The 19,049-nt window shown below is 46.2% G+C and overlaps 1 protein-coding gene across 4 annotated transcripts in view; it reads left to right on the top strand.

Annotated features, from left to right (window-relative positions):
• TNNI3K (TNNI3 interacting kinase) overlaps positions 1–19,049 on the top strand; it is an 840,867-nt gene that overhangs the window by 32,326 nt on the left and 789,492 nt on the right. For all 4 annotated transcript variants that reach the window (XM_088470772.1, XM_088470769.1, XM_088470770.1 and 1 more), the window contains exons 3-5: positions 1,213–1,298; positions 6,494–6,591; positions 16,473–16,583. In XM_088470772.1, the coding sequence (XP_088326898.1) occupies positions 1,213–1,298; positions 6,494–6,591; positions 16,473–16,583 (295 nt within the window). The remainder of the gene's footprint in view (positions 1–1,212; positions 1,299–6,493; positions 6,592–16,472; positions 16,584–19,049) is intronic.

The following is a 19,049-nucleotide window of genomic DNA, read 5'->3' as shown; positions in this document are numbered from 1 at the left end:
CAACCACAGTCTGTGACATGGCAGTTAGGAGCTGGTTGGCTGGTAATTTATCTCCATTGACTTTATCTCCAGCCAAGGCTTAGTAAATAGACCCCAATGTTTGAAAAAATGGCAGTTAGGAGCTGATTGGTTGGTACTTTGGGCCTCATTCAGAGGTGGTCGGAGGATGCAAGCGGTCGCTCAGAAACTGGGCGGCCACTTGCATCCTGACCGCCCGCCTCTGTTGCGGTCGTTAGGCTGTGGGTTAACACCCACAGCTGTAACGACTGCTCCGGTGATGGTCTGACCATCGCGACCATCGGGGCTTACGACGAGACCCTAGGGTAGGGTCTCCCTTGTCGTAAGTCCCGGAGAGCTTCTGGCTCTGTCTGATCCGGAAGCTCTCCACTGACATCACTAGTGATGTCAGTGGGGCCTCCCCCAAACGGTAGGCGTTCCCATGGGAACGCCTCCGTTTGGGCTGCCACCCCCCCCGGCCCGCCTTCCAAACGGGGCGAGCTGTCAATCAACATCGACAGCTCGCCCCCTTTGGATCGAGACCCGCTATGACCGGCGCTGTCGGTCGTAGCGGGTCTCACGCATGCGCACGACGGCGCCGGCGCCATCGTGCGCATGCTCTGTGGGGGGCCATTGACCCGGTCCGAGCGCATCGGCGCGAACGACCGGGTCTGAATCACCCCCTTTATCTCTATCCAAGGCTTTAGTACATATTCCCAAACTCTGCCATTACAGTCCAGGTTTTATTGATATCCATGCTTGAGCACAGGTGACTTAATTAATTCCTCAGTCAATTTGATTTAACCCTCTGAACTCAAGCATGGATCTCCTGAAAACCTGGACTGTAATGGCAAAGTTTGGGAACCTCTGTTTTACAGTAATGGGCCACCAGCTACTGTACGACCACAAATGCCTGTATCACAGGATGTTCCAGTCAGACAAAACTGAGACTGTAAAATGTGCATAAGATATTAACTGACCCTCTTTATATTATCACAACCACAGCGATGCCTCATGCAGGGAGTTTTAAAAATAAGCATTTTCCTTTTCTGAATTTAATTTTGCTTCAACATCATGCTGTCAATCAGTGTACCTCAGTTTAAACCCATCAATGCTTTACTTTTTTTTATATGTGTCTGATTAAAATTCACATAACTAAATAAAATAGCACAACGGATAAAGCCTGTGTGATCAGCTGTAAAATCTATTTTGCAGCACAGAAGAAGCCTTCGGCAAAGTCAATTTAAACTATCGAACTGAGAATGGCCTATCTCTACTTCACCTGTGCTGTATCTGTGGCGGTAAGTATGTGACGATGGGAATAGAAAAATGCTACTTTTATTTAAGGTATGAATAAAAAAAATAAACACATTTAATGGTAGAATAAGCCGAGCAATCGTTTTATTCAAATGAGCTGTGAGGAGCAAATCGCTGCTCAAACTATTCCAACATAAACAGGGTTTATCTGAAAAGCTTGTGCCAGACTGGGGCGCCACCGTGAATCCAGTTTCGAGAGCTCGCAGTAATAAAGACACAATAGTCTACAGTATGGATCAAATATATAAAAATGTGCGTCATCCATGCGCAAAATGTCCATTTTAGTGTGTGCGAGTAACGAGCATCTGAGGCTGGAGCTGGGTTATCCATAAGGCAGCCTAGGTTCTCGTCTAGTGGGCAATCAGGGGCCCAGATCAGAGACGGAGCAGGGAAGGGAGCTTATACCAGTACCTGGCCTAATGACACCTGGGGGGATAGTTGGTAAATGGCTGTGTGTTCATTAAAAGTATACTGGGAGCCCTCATCTTCTGATTGGGCTCATACTCTGTAGCAGGGGCGTTTTAAGAGAGGAGGGGGCCTGTGTGCACCCCTCCTCTCTCCCTGGTGGCTGGCTGCAGAGACTGACGCGGCTGGCCAGCCACCGGAGCATTAGTAGACTCCGGGCACTAGAGTGTGCCCGGAGTCTACTACGCATGCACAGAACGCCATTTTTCCGGTGTTCTGAGCAGCAGTGACACCCGACGTGGGACCTCGGACAGGTAAGTTTAAAAAAAACATGGGTGCGGTGCAGGGCCCCCCTAGAACCTGGGGCCCGTGTGCCCCATACACACTGCACCCATTATAGATATACGCCACCGCTCTGTAGCCATGGACAAAAGTTTTGAGGATGACACAAGTATTGGTTTTCACAAAGTTTGCTGCTTCAGTGTTTTTAGACCTTTTTGTCAGATGTTACTATGGTATACTGAGGTAGCATTACATAAGTGTCAGATGTTACTATGGTATACTGAGGTAACATTACAGCATTACATAAGTGTCAGATGTTACTATGGTATACTGAGGTAACATTACAGCATTACATAAGTGTCAGATGTTACTATGGTATACTGATGTAACATTACAGCATTACATAAGTGTCAGATGTTACTATGGTATACTGAGGTAACATTACAGCATTACATAAGTGTCAGATGTTACTATGGTATACTGAGGTAACATTACAGCATTACATAAGTGTCAGATGTTACTATGGTATACTGATGTAACATTACAGCATTACATAAGTGTCAGATGTTACTATGGATACTGAGGTAACATTACAGCATTTCATAAGTGTCAGATGTTACTATGGTAAACTGAGGTAACATTACAGCATTTCATAAGTGTCAGATGTTACTATGGTATACTGATGTAACATTACAGCATTACATAAGTGTCAGATGTTACTATGGATACTGAGGTAACATTACAGCATTACATAAGTGTCAGATGCTACTATGGTATACTGAAGTAACATTACAGCATTACATAAGTGTCAGATGTTACTATGGTATACTGAAGTAACATTACAGCATTTCATAAGTGTCAAAGACTTTTATTGACAATTACATAAAATTTATGCAGAGTCAATATTTGCAGTGTTGACCCTTCTTTTTCAAGACCTCTGCAATTCGCCCTGGCATGCTGTCACTCAACTTCTGGGCCACATACTGACTGATGGCCGCCCATTCTTGCCTAATCAATGCTTGGAGTTTGTCAGAATTTGTGGGTTTTTGTTTGTCCACCAGCCTCTTGAGGATTGACCACAAGTTCTCAATGGAATTAAGGTCTGGGGAGTTTCCTGGCCATGGACCGAAAAATTTTGATGATTTGTTCCCCGAGCCACTTAGTTATCACTTTTGCCTTATGGCAAGGTGTTCCATCATGCTGGAAAAGGCATTGTTCATCACCAAACTGTTCTTGGATGGTTAGGAGAAGTTTCTCTTGGAGGATGTTATGGTACCATTCTTTATTCTTTATATAATAATGGTACCATAACATCCTCCAAGAGCAACTTCTCCCAAACATCCAAGAACAGTTTTGTGACGTACAATGCCTTTTCCAGCATGATGGAGCACCTTGCCATAAGGCAAAAGTGATAACTAAGTGGCTCGGGGAACAAAACATAAAAATTTTGGGTCCACGGCCCGGAAACTGTCCAGACCTTAATCCCATTGAGAACTTGTGGTCAATCCTCAAGAGGCTGGTGGACAAACAAAAACCCACAAATTCTGACAAACTCCAAGCATTGATTACACAAGAATGGGCGGCCATCAGTCAGTATGTGGCCCAGAAGGTGAGTGACAGCATGCCAGGGCGAATTGCAGAGGTCTTGAAAAAGAAGGGTCAACACTGCAAACATTGACTCTTTGCATAAACTTAATGTAATTGTCAATAAAAACCTTTGACACTTATGAAATGCTGTAATGTTACCTCAGTATACCATAGCAACACCTGACACTTATGTAATGCTGTAATGTTACTTCAGTATACCATAGTAACATCTGACAAAAAGGTCTTAAAACACTGACGCAGCAAACTTTGTGAAAACCAATACTTGTGTCATTCTCAAAACTTTTGGCCATGGCTGTAGATACTGCATTTTTGTTCCATTGGTTTAAACCACTTGTAAACCGACAAGCATCTGTGACGGGTTTCAATCCGATCGGCAAAACGCGGAATACCTCCAATGGTACATAAACCTCAGCTCCTTGTTACCCGCTTATACTTTGTTTTGCAAAAACTTTTGGTATAATAAATGCTATAAAAACACTGCTCTCACTGATTAATGAATTCGGCCCAGGTTACTGCAATCCAGAAGTAAGTGGGAGTCTCTGGGCTGGAGCACTTTGTGTAGTGTAAAATCGCTCCCATTGTATGATCAGCAATGCACACCTCCTAAGAGCGGTCTCCATATTGGTGGGACTGTCCTGTTTAGTGGACCCTTGCACTAATGTGGGTGGGGTTTGCCTGGGACTGGACACGTAATGGGAGATCAGGGATGCGGCTTATTTATGTCACAATTTTACTTCGTACATCTGTAATACCCTGGTGGCTTATAGGGTGAAGTGGGAGCAATGCTTTATGAGTTGAGGTACCTTAATGTAGGATGGTTCTCTTCTGAAAATATTTGCTGTCCTGCCTGGCAGAAAGGCAAGGTCTGTCTCCAAGTTAACAGGGATAGAGACAAAGATATGATGCAAAATAATAAGATAGTTTATTCAGCTATCTGGTTTAAGGTCTAATTCAGTTACAAAAAAATATATAATTAAAGTTATATCTTACACTGTATCAAATAAATGACAATTAAATCCTACACAAAATGATTAAATGTAATAATTCTGCAAGAAATAGTCTCTGTAGTATAAAGCATTAAATAGTCTTTGTAGTATAAAGCATTAGAGTACTCGTTGTGGCCAGTTGGTGCACAGAAAACGTTGGCTAGAGAGTAAAGCTTATATACTAAGGACAGTTGCAGCACTGTCTGCAGTGAATGTACGAGAATGATTTAAAGTAACTGTCTCTGAAAGCAGGTGACTTTGTGGTGCCTGGACATGTGTTGCTGGGACAGCTTCCCCTCTGATTTCAGCCTCAGCTGGAATATCAGTGCGTATAGAAGCTTCTGCAGCTTCTTCACTTCTCTACAACCTGTCCGGCCACCTCTTTCTCCCATTTGGGATGACTCTGAGGTGGTGACAGCTGTTTCTCCCTCAGGGTCTATCAGACTGAAATCACTGTATATTCTCTGCCTGGGCCTTAACTAGGGGTGTGCGACTGCCAGGGCCGGATTAAGGTCTGTGGGGGCCCCTTATGCAATGTCCCCAGTAGCAGTGCCCCTTATGCAGTGCCCCCAGTAATGGTCCCCCCCTATGCAGTGCCCACTGTAGTAATGGCCCTTATGCAGTGCCCCCAGTAGTGGTCCCCCTATGCAGTGCCCCTTATATAATGCCACCAATAGTGGTCCCCCCTATACAGTTCCCCCAGTAGTGCCCCCAGACCCAGTAGTGGCCCCCCCTATGTACTCCCCCTTATATAGTGCCCACAGTAGTAGTCCACCCCTATGCATTGCCCCCAGTAGTAGTCCCCCCTATACAGTGCCCCCAGTAGTTGTCCCCCTATGCATTGACCCTAGTAGCGCCCCCCCCAGTGCCCCATGAAATGGGCCCCCTATACAGTGACCCCTGTAGCGGCCCCCCCTATGCAGTGCCCCCTGTAGCGGTCCCCTCTATTCAGCGCCCCTTACACACACACACACACAAATTTAAATAAATCACAACTTACCTGAATCCCCACTCTTGACGCGACCACCGCTGTCCGCTCCGAGTCCCGGCTCTTCCACTGAACTATGGGAGAGACGTCAGCGTGATGACGTCTCTCCCATCATCACACACTGCGGGGGGAGCCGGAAGGCTGTAGTTGGGTTCATTTACGTAGAACAGTGAAAATGTGTGGTCAGTGGAAAGAGTGGAGCCCAAGGCCGTGGGCTTACGGGATAAATTTACTATGTAGAAAAGGGCCCTAAACTGCACACCCTGAATATAAATATATATATATATATATATATATATATAATGGGAGGTGCTACCTGTGGAGACTATTGTTGCATACACAAAAAAGAAGAGTTACAGGTGCACAACTCCAACACTACTAATTATACATAATATAATACATTTTGCAATAAATGAATACAGATTTTGGCATAATCATGGCCATGGTTATGGGCCTACCCACCGCGCCCAGGTAACCTCTGAGGGTAGGTCCCTAATATACTGGGGTTGAAATCCAGAGCACAGGACACCCCCAAACCAGCCCAGCTGAGCCACCCCAGGGCATCACTCTAATGAGGAAAGGTGAAGTGTAACAAGGTGCAGGATAGATAAGAGCAGCAGCTGCTGCATATAGTAAGGTAAAAATAAAGATGTGAAAATAATACATATATATTAAACAAACAATAGAGGTGCTAAAAGTGCAAGAAAGGAAAAATGTGTATATAATGCGATGCCCTGGAGCAGCCCAACCAAAGCAATCCAGGGGACCCACGCCCCAAAAATCAACCCAACTGTACGTTCATCCGGCCTGATTGTTACTTGCTAGTGCATGCTATAGGGGCTCTCCTGGAGATGACTGCATAGAATATGATATTAGTACATCCCTGTAGAGCTGTGTGTTTATTTTGCAGGTAATAAGTCACACATTAGGACACTGATGCTAAAAGGCTTACGGCCATCCAGACTGACTAAAAACGGCTTCACAGCGCTCCACGTGGCTGCCTACAAGGTGGGTACAGGGGTGTATGTTTGTGTGTTATGTGTGAATGGCAACAACAATGTAATCTGTTCTCTATTGATATTTAGACATAGGGGGAGATTCAATGAGAGGGTTTGACACAATGTATCTTTCCGTAACGTAACATGGCAGCCACCCACATCGCAGGTTTTTCCTAGCACCCCATAGACTTACAATGTTCAGCTTACCGCAGTGAGCGGATATGTGCACAGCCAATCATCGAGGTATGTTTGGTGGCCCATCGCCCCTAATTGAATTGGCCCCAAAGGGATTGAAAATAATCTAATATTAACACTGTGGCATAGTCTGAATAAAACCTTATTTGCTCTTATGCAGACTGTACCACAGTGATTGGTAATGTTAGTTGGTTGTGGGCTGTCACGTGGGCTGAAAATCTAGTTTTCACTGATATTGAGCACATTGGTTGTAAATCATGAGATTCCCTAGATGATATAAGTTATGAAGAGTCTCGCACAACCATTGTGAGCATGTTTCCACCAGTGCATAAGATGTTAAGACTTATGGGGCCGTATTCAAATAGAAGCGAAAAGACGTTTTCGCGTGGTTTTTTGCGAAAATTTAGCCTGTTTTTTTTTCTCCGTTCCGTTTTTCGCCTATGCGGAAAGTCAAGGCACTGAAATAGGCGATACTTTTTCTCAACAGAATAGCAGGTGAAAAAAAGTGTAAAATCTATATTTTGGGGGGCAGATGTTGGGAAACCACTCAGAACCCTTGGTACACCTCCCTATTCATCCAAAAAAATTATAAAAAATTTCCAGGAACACCCCAAAAAATTGCTTTGAAATTTGGGGAAAATTTTTAAAAAAGTGGAGCGACAACTTCAAAAACTAGCGAAATAAGCTTCTGGGGGTGCACTAAGAAGGGACCAAGGGGGTCATGCAGACCCGGTTGCAAGCACCGATGTGCTCGCAACTGGGTCGATGGGTAGCCCTGTGCACGCGCAGCGGTCACACTGCGCGTGCGCAAACCCCAGAGCGAGAGAGAAACTCTTTCGCTCTCGAGCTCTCTACAAAAGGGGCGGCTGTCGATGTTGATTGACAGCTCGCCCCTTTTTGTAGGCAGGCCGGGGGGTGGTTTCCAAAATGGAGGCGTTCCTTAAGGAACGCCTATCGACATCAGCAGTAATGTCAGTGGGGAGCTTCCTGCTCCATCAGAGCAGAAAGCTCCCTGGGGCTTGGGAGTGCCCAGACCCAACCTTAGGGTCTGGTCGCAAGCCCCGATGGTCGCGATGGTGATCACCATCGCGACCATCACCCTGGTCGCTAGCTAAGCTGTGGGTGGTAACCCACAGCGTAGCTAGCGAACAGGAGGCTGCACCAAAAAAACAGAAGCGCCGCCCTCATTCAGAGAGGGCGATCGCTTCTTGCAACCGCCTCTGATTAAGGTCCCAAGTGTTTTGGGGTTTGCAGGTGTTTGTATGACGGAGGAATTTCACTTTTCAAAAACTACACTTTAGAGACATTATAATATGCTATTACCCATTTACAAGCACCCCAAATGTGATGGGACTACTTATTTGCGCCAAAAAACACTGCTGTATACCATTCTTCACCACTTTTACCAAGACGCTAATAGCAAGCAATTACCACCACTAAGTACCCTAATTAGTTCAATTAGGGCTAATACTAAACTACCATAATGATTTCCGATGTCAGACCATCTTTTTCTGGGGTACAGAGTGATTCCCGCAATTCATCCTGCACTTTCTGCCTGTTTCACATTCGCCGGGTCCCATTTTCGCCTATTTGGCAATTGAAAAGTTTTCGTGTCCATAACACGCAAAGGTGGCGAAAAGTCAGGCAGGCGGAACTTATTCGCCGATGTAAAATTAATTGAATATGGCCCATTGTTTGATAAAAACACCCCTTAATATTAATATTAGTGGGATATCCCTCCAAAACACCCATTTTCAGGGGGTACCTGCAAATACGAAGTATCACCTAGATATGTGTACAGAGGATCGCAGAAGATATAATAAATATCTGCTGTGATCCCAGGTGTCCAATTGCAAAAGAAGCCCCCATAGGTCTCTAAAATGTCAAACTTACCAAGGTCCGGAATGTGAAGCTTGGCCCCCAGTAGCTGTCACTATCTTCAGCATATGGGTTACACATCGCAACATTTACCAAGAGAAGGATCTGTAGGAACCCTCTGTGGCAATGAACATTAGCGCAGTCTGATGACCGTACATGCGCAGAAGCGTGAGCAGGTCCCAGCTAACAGTAACGTAATCACTGGAAAGGGGGGCCCTAGACCGCACACCCTGAAAATATATGTAATGGGAGGTGCTACCTGTGGAGACTATTGTTGTGAACATACAAAAAAGATTTACAGATGCACAACTCCAACATTGGGCCTGATTGAGAGCCGCTCGTAAGCGGCCGCTCGTTCATTCCGACCGATGTTCGCACAACTGCGCATGTGTACGGATTTTAATACGCATGCGCGAACCAGTCAGTGCAGCCGAAAATCGTGTGCTCGCTAAATAGCGAATGCCTGCTATTTTGAGTGACAGAATGAGGCTTGTGGGTGGTAACAGGGGACGGTGCTTGAAAATGTGGAGTGGAGATCCGAACGCAGGTGTGCCTAAAGGTCAAAACGGACGTTTAAAGGGTGTGCATAATTACTAAAGCAGCGTCATCGACCACGTCACTTGGTTGTTTTATAGTTAGAACTGCTCGCATGATTGTGGTAGGAAAAACCAACCACAAGAATAGCGAGCAGTTCATACGCCGTCTGATGTACTCGATTAATCTAATAAATAGCGGACATGACGTATGATGCGAGCGGCCAGGGGGCGTTTTTTTCAAAATTACGTTTGCATGTTTTGTTCGCTCGTTCAGACATAGAGGCGTGAACAGACCGCAAAGAGCGAACGGTTAATTTAAATAGCCACCCCTTTTTCTGGATGAGCGAGCGCAAATAGCGTCTGGCTCTGAATCAAGCCCATTACTCATTATATATAATACATTTTGCAATAGCATTTTGCAAATAATAAAAGAGGTTTTGGCATAATCATGGCCATGGTTATGGGCCTACCCACCGCGCCCAGGTAACCTCTGAGGGTAGGTCCCTAACATACTGGGGTTGAAATCCAGAGCGCAGGACACCCCCAAACCAGCCCAGCTGAGCCACCCCAGGGCATCGCTCCAATAAGGAAAGGTGAAGTGTAAAAAGGTGTAGGATAGATAAGAGCAGCTGCTGCATGTAGGGAGGTGAGAAATAAAGATGTGAAAATAATACATATATTACACAAACAATTGTCCCTAATTGGTTTTAAGCAGGGATCTGGCATTTTGACTGCACTTTAACAAGAGACACAATCTAGGTAAGTCCTAAAAATGTTTATACTGTAGTGCAGCTATGGGTTGATTTTTGGGGCGTGGGTCCCCTGGATTGCTTTGGTTGGGCTGCTTCAGGGCATCGCATTAAATACACATTTTTCCTTTCTTTTACTTTTAGCACTTCCATTGTTTGTCCAGTGCGCTCTGGATTTCAACCCCAGTATGTTAGGGACCTACCCTCAGAGGTTACCTGGGCGCGGTGGGTAGGCCCATTACCATGGCCATGATTATGCCAAAACCTCTTTTTTTATTTGCAAAATGCTATTGTAATATGTATTATATATAATGAGTAATGTTTGAGTTGTGCATCTGTAAATCTTTTTTGTATGTTAGTAACGTAATCACTCTCATTTTAACGCAACACAAGGACGAGCTAGTATCAGAGACCCCGGTCTCTGGTTCTGATTTTTGTTAAATGACGGCAATAATTTGTTTCTTATTGTTGCAATAAAACATTTTTAATTATTGGACCAAGTCCTCATAATTAATAAATATGTCCCTAAGGAAGGTGGCTGACTCCCCACAGTCATGTAACAAAGGTGAATGCTCCGAAATTCTATGGTGGTAACTAGAGATGACCGGTTCGGGTTTGTGGAAAATCGAACACATGCGAACTTTGAGGTTCCCTAGTCGAACCAAATCCCAGCTCGGATCACTTTGGAGGTTTTCGAGAGCAACCGAATGCCAACTCGGGTCTTTTTGCAAGTTCGGAACTCGGATCTAAAACCCGAATCTCTCGTGGATTGGATTGCAACTTAAGTCCCTCCCTCGTGATTTCAGATGGTGTGAGGTGGACAAAAGTGACTGGAAAGGAATGTTATTGATCAGGGGCGTCTTAAGCGAGGACGGGGCCTCCTCTCACCCCGGTGGCCGGCAGCCAATTGACGCGGCTAGCCAGCCACCGGAGCCTTAGTAGACTCTGGGCACTAGAGAGTCTACTGCAGCGGCAGCCATTTTCCGGTGTTCTGAGCAGCGCTGACACCTGACGCGGGACCACGGACAGGTAAGTTTAAAATAATATGGGTGCAGTGTGTGCTGTGTGGGGCCCCCCTGGACCAGGGTGCCCGTGTGCCCCGCACACACTGCACCCATTCTAGATACGCCCCTGTTATTGATGATAATAATATAGGAACAAAAACAGGTATCAAGTTACAAGATTTTAGATGTTTTTATCAAATTTTAAAGAAAACCGAATCCGAAACCAAAACACTTGAGGGTGGTTTTGCCAAGAACAAAATACAAAGATTATTTAGAGCCAAAACCAAAACACGCTCAGATCTCTGTATAATGTACATTATAGCTGGTGCACATACATATCACATTTAGATAGACTTTAATCACAGAGCACCATGGACCTCATTCATAGTCGGTCGTAAGCGGCCGCTCGGTCGTACGCATCCGATTTTTCCAAACCACGCATGCGCATGGTTAGTTGTGCGCATGTGCGTACGAGGCCTTGCGATCCAAAATGCTGTCGATCGTTCGGCTTACGAGCAGGAAGTGACTTCCGAGAGTTGATTGACATGAAAGGCCGTTTGTGGGTGTTGACGGGGGTGGTGGTCTGAAAACGCAGGCGCGCCTCAGCGTTTTGAGGGCGTTTTAGGGGCATACATAAAATACCTGCTACGACCGACATAGAAGGCCGGAAGTAGTAAAACGTCACTCTGCGAGCAGGTACAAGGCCTGGCTGATCATACAACTTGAGGTTGGGTACGTGCTCTCTCAAGCACCAGAGTACAATCGATACTATCGAATGTAACTGATGTTAGGATTGATGTTTCTATTTTGGGCCACACAATGCAAGCAGCTAATAATCGATTGTTGTAGCTAATAACACTGCTAATTGGCATGTAATTGATTCAGCTGCGTTTGCATTAGCGAATTATAAGAATAAATACATTTCATGGTGATGGCTTTCTCTATGCGTTTTTTTTAAATTTTTTATGGGCATCAACACAACACAAGTGGCCGCAACCATCAGAAGAAAATTAACATACGAGACTGACAACGACTGACTAGATCGCTAACTGCTACCACTCGTTAGCTAAAGGAGGTGCATTGTTCACGTATGGGCGTCACTTTGGTTGCGACCGACCGGCCATGCGATTGCTTCCTTTTTCAGTTTCTCGGTCGTTAGGTGTACGACCGAGCGGCCGCTTACGACCGCCTCTGAATGAGGTCCCATGTGTGCCACCCACATTACCAATAGGAGAGGACGAGACCTTGCCCCATCTGCACAGACCACTCCTAAAGTCCTAATCCATTCCTACCAGGCCCCTTTCAGGGAAGGCTCGTGCCCCTTTTGGATGCCGGAGTTGTGACTTTCCCATGGATATATAGAGACTGTTGGCAGGTGTACCTGTCACTTACAAACGACTGCCTATTACACAGCTGTCCCAGCTGACAACGTATCAGTAAACATATGTGCGCAGATGCAATGCATGTGATATAAATGTATCCGGGGTGAGATCTAGTTCACGGCGTCTCTCTGATGTGATCTGTATGTGTGGATGGGTTTCCGCACACATCCAGCAGCGAACTTTCCCCTGGGCCTCCGTTGAGTCAGATCGCAGTGTATGCATCACTGAGCCTGCAAAGCAATTACAGCACATTCTCCCTTATTGCCATCGCGTCTGACTACTGAGCCGCAGGTCTTCTGTTGGGTTTCTCAGTCTACCTCTCACACCATTAAATAGCACAGTAGCACGGCGGATTTACGCAACAGCAGCGGGATCTGCAACAAAACAGGATCACGTTCCTACAAAATGAAGTTCTGTTCTCTAGGTTTTTAATCGGGATCCCACTAATCCTGTGCTTTATGTTTGCACGCTGCGGCGCACACGAGGATTGCGGCAGGATAAAACCGGGGCTTTTTTTCTTTTTTTTTTGTACCTTTAATTTAAAAATAAGATAACGTTTACACACTGAAAAAGCTGTGAGCCGTACTACTGGGAGGGGAATGTGACGCCTGCCGCAAAGTGGTCATGCAGAGGGGGTTCCCTAATTGTGTACCGTATATAGGGCCTGATTCAGAGCCGTTCGCAATTTGCGGACGTTCGTTCAGGAAAAGGGGCTGGCTATTTAAATGAACCGTTCGCTCTTTGCGGTCTGATCACGCCTCTATGTCTGAACGAGCGAACAAAACATGAGAACGTAATTTAGAAAAAAACGCCCCCTGGCCGCTCGCATCCTACGTCATGTCCGCTATTTATTAGATTAATCGAGTACATCGACCAGGGTATGAACTGCTCGCTATTCTTGGGGTTGGTTTTTCCTACCACAATTTTGCGAGCAGTTCTGGCTATAAAATAACCCAGTGACGTGGTCAATGACGCTGCTGTATTAATTATACACACCCATAAAATGCCCGTTTTGACCTTTAAGCACGCCTGCGTTCGGATCTCCACTCCCCGTTTTCAAGCACCTTCCCCTGTTACCACCCACAAACGCCTCATTCTGTCACTCAAAATAGCAGGCATTCGCTATTTAGCGAACAATCGATTTTCAGCCGCAATGACTGGTTCGCGCATGCGTATTATGATCCGTACGCATGCGCAGTTGGGCAAACATCGCTCGGAGCGAACGAGCAGCCACTTGTGTCCGGCTCTGAATCAGGCCCATAGATTTTTTCTATTTAATCCCCTGTAGATGAGCCAATGTTAGCGAGAAACACATACCATACAGCTACGTGACCGCTGACGCTGAACGCCTTAAAATGTAGAACCGTGTAAACAGGGTACTCGATGTGGAACCTATTTGTTGCAATAACTGCAGTCGGGAGCAGTCGTGGCGCGCAGCACCATTCGTATGCTGCCAGCTCAATTAGCTCATGTTCACTGGAAATAAGGACAAAGCGTTACCTTTTTTAGGGACAATAAGCGTCTGTGCACTGCTCGATCATAGCTGGATCGTCAGGTAGATAGTAAAATAAATCACTGCTGTAGGGAGCTATAATAAGATGGTGGAAGAGGGAATGTGTTTAGCGCACTAAGGGGTGTATGTACTAAGCAGTGTTAGGAGACAGAGTGAAATGTGATAAGGTGCCAGCCAATCAGCTCCCAACTGTCATCTCACAGGCTGTGTTTGAAAAATGACAGTTGGGAGCTGATTGGCTGGCACCTTATCACTTTTCACTCTCTCTCCTAACACTGCTTAGTAAATAGACCCCTAAGAGAACATCTTTAATGAAGGTTCTTCAGGAAAGTTGTTATGTTTGCAAAATATATATGATGGGATGGAATAGCTCGTCAGGGCTCAAGAAACATGAATCACCTCGGGCAAACGCTGGATTTTTCCAGGGGGTTTTCCACACACTCACATACCGTATATATATATACATATACACACACACACACACACACATATACATACATATATACACACACTCATACATATGTCCACATACCTTACACACAAATACATATGTCACACACACATTACACTTACCTTGCAGCAGCTGTGAGGACGGGACCTGGCAGGCTGGCACCATGTCATTAGGCTCCTCCCCTTAGTGGGTCAATTGGGAGGGGCGGAGCCAAATGATGCAATTCTAATAGAGTCGTGTCATATTGGCTCCGCCTCCTCCTCCTTAGTAACCTACGTATCGTTGCATTTTGCCATGAGGGGGGCGGGACTTAATAACATCATGCCTGCTCTCGAGGCTGTTAGGGGTGGGGGGGGTTCTGGGTACTCAGAAACTCCCCTGCTTGCGCTACTGCACCTGTACTGAACCTGCTTTTCTTATTTCTAAAACATGGTGGGTCAGATTCAGAGTTGCATGCTGGGAAATAAATGCAAATCTCCGCCTGTACTCAGGGATGGCGGCATGCTTGCCTCCGCACTGGCCCCTGTCAGGGTGGAAGTATTTGCACCAGCCCTATGCCAGGTGAGAGAGACCTATCTGAAATAGGATGGGTACACAGGGCCACCGAGACAAACTGTAGGCCCTAGAGAGATGAGAGGCGTGGCCAAATTCTGGGCTGTGTGGCCACGCCCCTTCAGGAAACAAAAAAACAATGAAAAGTACTAGACCACCCCTGAGCGTCCCGGCGAACTGTGGAAGAGGACATTTCTCCTCCTCCACTGCTCACCGGGCCCCTCAGACTCTGTACGCAATGCGGTACATCCTGCCTGTCTTCAGGTACGTATTACGGTTGATTACCGCGGTATGTACCTAGAATATCACAAAGGATAGGTCTCCCGATAAGAGCTGTCCTTTGCGATGGCTCCGGACAGAGGGTCTTCTGGGCTGCGGGGGGTGATAGAAGGGATTCAATTGGATCCCCCCAAGGAGGGGCGTCCTGATAAGAAGCCCATAGGCTTCAATTGGGCAACGCTACCTGAAGTGACCGCGTTACCCATTGGAACAAAGCATCGGACATTGCGGTGCTTTGTACATAAGGGGAATGCAGTAAAACCCCACAAAATTTCATTTTCTGGGATTTTTGATGCATTTTCCCCGTTAGTACATCCCGCCCAATGTCAGGCCTGGGTAAACAATACCCGCTCCCCTCCCAATCGGTCACTCCTGTGTGTACTCTCATTTCTGAATTGCGCACATTTCCATCTATACACCCATGACACGCCCCTCAGAACACTTACCTTATCCAACATGTGAGCGCCCAGTTGACGCCCAGTTACACCCATTTAACCACAACTGGTGATGCGACTGAGATGTGTACAACTCTGAATCACCCCATAGCTGCTCATACATGTCTCCTCATTCGTCCATCCTTTTTTCGCCATATGGAGTGACTTAGACGCCCTGCCATGGGTATCGATTCCCGGACATTCGGCCCTAATCCCTAATTTACCGTGTGTGTGTCGCATTGTAGCTTCACCCAAAGTGGATGATAGAATATTGGGCACTTAGGATTAGTGTTTTTGTCACAGTGGAGTTGCTATAAAGACTCAGCTTTAGCAGAACGCTGTGTTGCGTGAGGCATGAGGCGGGTAACTTGTATCAGATCTCCGTATTTTGAGTGTTTACCCAAGTTAGTTTCCGAGTTGCACACAGCAACTGCATGCAAAGTCCGTGGGGCGCCTAATAGCCCCGTTTTGAGATTTAAGGATAGGTGTACTGTATGTGGACACATCTGTAGTTGCGTGTGCTTGGGTTGGACGCATACGCAATGCTATAAATTGCAAGATCTTGCTTGGATGTCAGTAAGACTTAAATGTACGTTTGAGCTTTCTTGTATCCTACGCTATAGACGAAAGTGTGCCAGTTGCCCATATATACAGTGTTCTGTTGTGACTTTTGTGCATTTCCCATTTTCCGAGCCCACAACTGTTGCTAATGGTCACAGCCACTTCCCAGGAACCAAGGGCTGCTGTAAGCCTCAACTTAAATTAATTTTGTTTTTGTTTTATAAAAACTTTTTTAGTCATCTTGAATTCCATGAAAGCTGAGCAGTTCTCCTTTCGGCCGTGTCCCCAGAGCAGGGTTGTACTTGTTCTGCCCTTTACAGGGAATCAGTTCATGAAATATTGTGTTTCTGTTTTTAGGACAATGCTGAGCTGCTGACGGCACTGCTGCACGGCGGCGCGGATATACAGCAGGTGGGATATGGAGCTCTGACCGCCCTTCACATTGCCACCATCGCTGGCCATCATGAGGTGAGCCCCATGCTCTGCTGTTTTCTGCATCATTCTGCAATAGAAAAATGTATATATGCAGTAACTCCAGACACACCGGTAGATTAGCATAAGCAGGCTGCCTTGGCTGTATGGACAAACGTACCAAAAGCGTATTCCTGAAAGGTGATGTGTCCAAATTAGAGATGTGCAGGCTTGGATTAGTTCGGATTTTCCCGCCAATTTTGGATTTTTCCCGCCAAAAATCGGGCCTCAGAAAGAGGCAAGACGTCATCTTTCATGGACAAACATCATCATTCATGGACTTTTGTCCAGGAATGATGATGTTTGTCCATGAAAGATGACGTTTTGCCTCTTTCTGAGGCCTGATTTTTTTGGCGGGAAAAATCCGAATTTGGTGGGGAAAATCCGAACTAATCCGAGCCTGCACATCCCTAGTCCAAATATACATTTAACCCCCTCTGTAGGATGCATCTTTAAGTGGCGTGCTTAATTTGCATCAGACCACCCTTGCTGTCCTGCAGTTGCATCTGGGCGCCCTCGATGCAAGAAGGTGGAGGAAAAAGATATGTTTTTAGTTTTCCTGCTTAGATCCCACAGCCATTTTATAATGTAACACATCACCCAAATCTCTGCCTAGAATTACTCTCAGACATGTAATCAGCTCCCGACGCGAGAACTCTCCAACAGCAAGTACAGTAAGTTCAGTGCCTACTTTACCATTATGCAGATTGAGGGTCTATTTACTAAACTGTGTTAGGAGATAAACTGAACGGTAATAAGGTACCAGCCGATCAGCTCCTAACTGCCATTTATCAAGCACAGCCTGTGACATGACAGTTAGGAGCTGATTGGCTGGTACCGTATCACCGTTCACTTTATCTCCTAACACAGCTTAGTAAATAGCCCCTAACTGATTCTATACAATACCAGTGGTAAGTAAGCTGTGGAGTGATGGGGGTGCATGTAGAAACCCATTTATTTCCTCCTCAAGAGGGGTCTCATTTGTCGTTATGCCGTGTGTTTTCCCGAGATATACTGAATTTCAGACTGTTGTATTAAATCATGTGGAAATACACAAGCCCTGAAGTCTGACCCGGGCCGACAATGTTTTGCCACCCATAGAAATTGATATAGACTATTTAAAAGGAAATGTAGAGGTCAGTGATTTTCTATTCTCTTTAAAAGGCTTCGCTACACATAGAAATCCCCCAACCATCTCCCCTCAGGGGACAATTTTGTATTGTTTACATTTTCAGGACAAATGGCAAATTTGGACAAGGTAGGAGAAATACGCTATTAGTTCCAAAGATCACCCGAGCATAGGGACGCCAACTGCTGCCTTCTCATATGCGTTCGACGTTGCTTACCTGTGTAAATATTGGCGACATTGACGCACATCAAGCAGCCATATTGCCCTTGTGGTAGGTCTGTCCAGCCACAGACACTGCAGCTCTACTGACACGCGGAGGTCTCTCATGCTGCGTAGGCGATCACAATTTATGCACGCACAGGCAACAGCGTTTAAATGGTAAGACACACCTGCGTTTTTCTGATAACCCCCCCCTCCCCGTTACCTCCTCCCAAACACTGACTACCTGTCACCCACATTGCAAATGGAGCCTCTGTGCTGGCGGAATCGCAAGACAACCACAGCGCGTGCACAGTGTAGGTTATACGCATGCGCAATGCCAAACACTCACTCGATCTGCATGAAAATTGTCATTGCGCCTGTCTCTGAAACGGGATGCAATCGCGAAACCGGCTTGACGTGATCCCGACTGCTTTATCCCAACGTGGGTTAAATGACAGTCGTCTATATCTAGACGCCAGTGGCGTAACTAGGGTATTTGGAGCCCAGGGCAAATTTGAAAATTGACCCCCCCCCACTAACACAACGATATGTGCGCGCGCCGAAGGCACGTGAGGAAAAAAATGGACGTGGTCACTTAAAAATGGGGCGTGTCAACATGACACACCCCTTTATTTTCACGCTGAACATTCCTATCCATATGCACCTTAACCCCAGTAGTACCCTTATACAGTACCCCCAGTATGCAGTTGTGGTCCCTCTTATGCAGGCCCATAGTAGAGCCCCTTTTACAGTATCCCCAGTAGTGGTCCCGCTTATACAGCCCCCAATTAGTTCCCCTTACTCAGTACCCCCAGTAGTGGCCCCCCAAATGCAGTGCCCCACGTAGTGTTCCCCCTTATGCAGTGCCCCCAGTAGCAGTCCCCACAATGCAGTGCGCCCAGTAGCAGTATCCCCTTATGCAGTGCCCTTTATATGGTGCCCCCAGTAGTAGTCCCCCCCCCGTGCAGTGCCCTTTATATAGTGACCCAGCAGTAGTCCCCCCCCATGCAGTTTTCCCAGTAGTGGTCCCCTTATGCAGGCACCCTGTAGTGATCCCCCCTATCCAGTGCCCCCTGTAGTGGCCCTTCCTATTACTTCCCGCAGTAGTGGTCCCCCGAATGCAGTGCCTCTAG

This window comes from Taudactylus pleione, unplaced genomic scaffold (assembly GCF_031769625.1).
Source record: "Taudactylus pleione unplaced genomic scaffold, aTauple2 ptg000103l, whole genome shotgun sequence".
NCBI lineage: Eukaryota > Metazoa > Chordata > Amphibia > Anura > Myobatrachidae > Taudactylus > Taudactylus pleione.
The sequence above is the reverse complement of the archived record's forward strand: the minus strand, read 5'-3'. Positions and strand labels throughout refer to the sequence as shown.